General features: G+C 56.3%; 1 protein-coding gene across 1 annotated transcript in view; it reads right to left on the minus strand.

Moving 5' to 3' along the window:
• The window catches only part of LOC106816516 (acetyl-CoA carboxylase-like), a gene marked incomplete at its 5' end in the record, with an annotated part of 52,127 nt that overhangs the window by 40,402 nt on the left and 10,519 nt on the right, over positions 1 to 1,206 (minus strand). Inside the window, 1 exon segment of the mRNA XM_014821143.1 lies at positions 149 to 289. Coding sequence (XP_014676629.1) covers positions 149 to 289 — 141 coding nt within the window.

Consider the following 1,206-nt stretch of genomic DNA (forward strand, 5'->3'; position numbering starts at 1 on the left):
CTTGTCACTTGTCACTTGTAGTTTGACACTTGTCACTTGTCACTTGTAGTTTGACACTTGTCACTTGTCACTTGTAGTTTGTCACTTGTCACTTGTCACTTGTGCGTCACCATGACTGACATGCGTGGCTGCTGGCCCGTCAACCTACCTCAGCACCGTCGGATCGTTGTCCTTCTGAAAGACGCACGTCTGGTTGCCGATGACGACGCGATACTGTCCGACATCCTCTCGCATGTACGTCGTGTGACTAGCGCCCCCTACTGACAGCAGCATGCCGCCGTCACTCATCCTGCACAGATGAAGCAGACGAGGTGATGTCAGCATTACAAACAACTTATCTAGTGCTATCTATATACCTATACAACGTATTCGCCAGCGAGCCGTGCAGCCGTGATTTGCACGGTCAGTTTTGAAACTGCACAACCAAAAAAATTTAAACATTTAAACATTTAAAAAATTTACCAATTTTCTGGTGGTCATGGCCAAGACAAAAAAAATTGCACTCCCAAATATTTTTTCTGCACTCCCACAATAGTCATTCCTGCCTAATAGGTAAGGAGGGTGGCGGTCGGGGGGAGGGTGGTGGCGCCGGGGTGGGGAGTGGGGATAAGGGTAACGTACTTGTGTAAGTCTTGCGTCTATGGTGGAGCCGTTCATACACAGGCAGAGTGAGCTGATGGTGGGGGGCGCGGGGTCGAGGGAAGGTGGTGGCGAGGGGTAGGGTGGTGGGCGGGGACGGTGGTAGGGTGAGTACTTGTGTAGTGCTGGCGTTAATGGTGGAGCAGCGTTCATGGACACAGCAGGTAGCTGAGGTGGGGGCGGTCGGGGATGGGGTGTGGTCGGGGGGAGGTAGTGGGGCGCGGCGGGTGGTAGGGTGACGTACCCTTGTGTAGCGTTGATCTATGGGTGGAGGAACCGTTCATTCACACAGCAGGCAGCGCCTATGGTGGCGGCGGGAGTCGGGTGGGGGGGAGGGTGGTGGGCGGGGGGAGGTGTTGGTGGGCCGCGACGGAGGTAGGTGCGCGGGCCCAGCGTAGGACAGTCAACTGACGCTACCTTGTGTAGTCTGCGTCTATGGTGCGATAGCCGTTCAGTCAAGCAAGAACCAGCAGAGTAAGCTGATCGGTGGGCGGAGCGGGTCACGGGGGGAGGTGTGGGCGAGGGAGGGTGTGCGCCATGCGGGGGCGAAGGTGGTGGGAAATCGCG

The sequence above is a fragment of the Priapulus caudatus genome, unplaced genomic scaffold, assembly GCF_000485595.1.
Source record: "Priapulus caudatus unplaced genomic scaffold, Priapulus_caudatus-5.0.1 Scaffold1401, whole genome shotgun sequence".
NCBI lineage: Eukaryota > Metazoa > Priapulida > Priapulimorpha > Priapulimorphida > Priapulidae > Priapulus > Priapulus caudatus.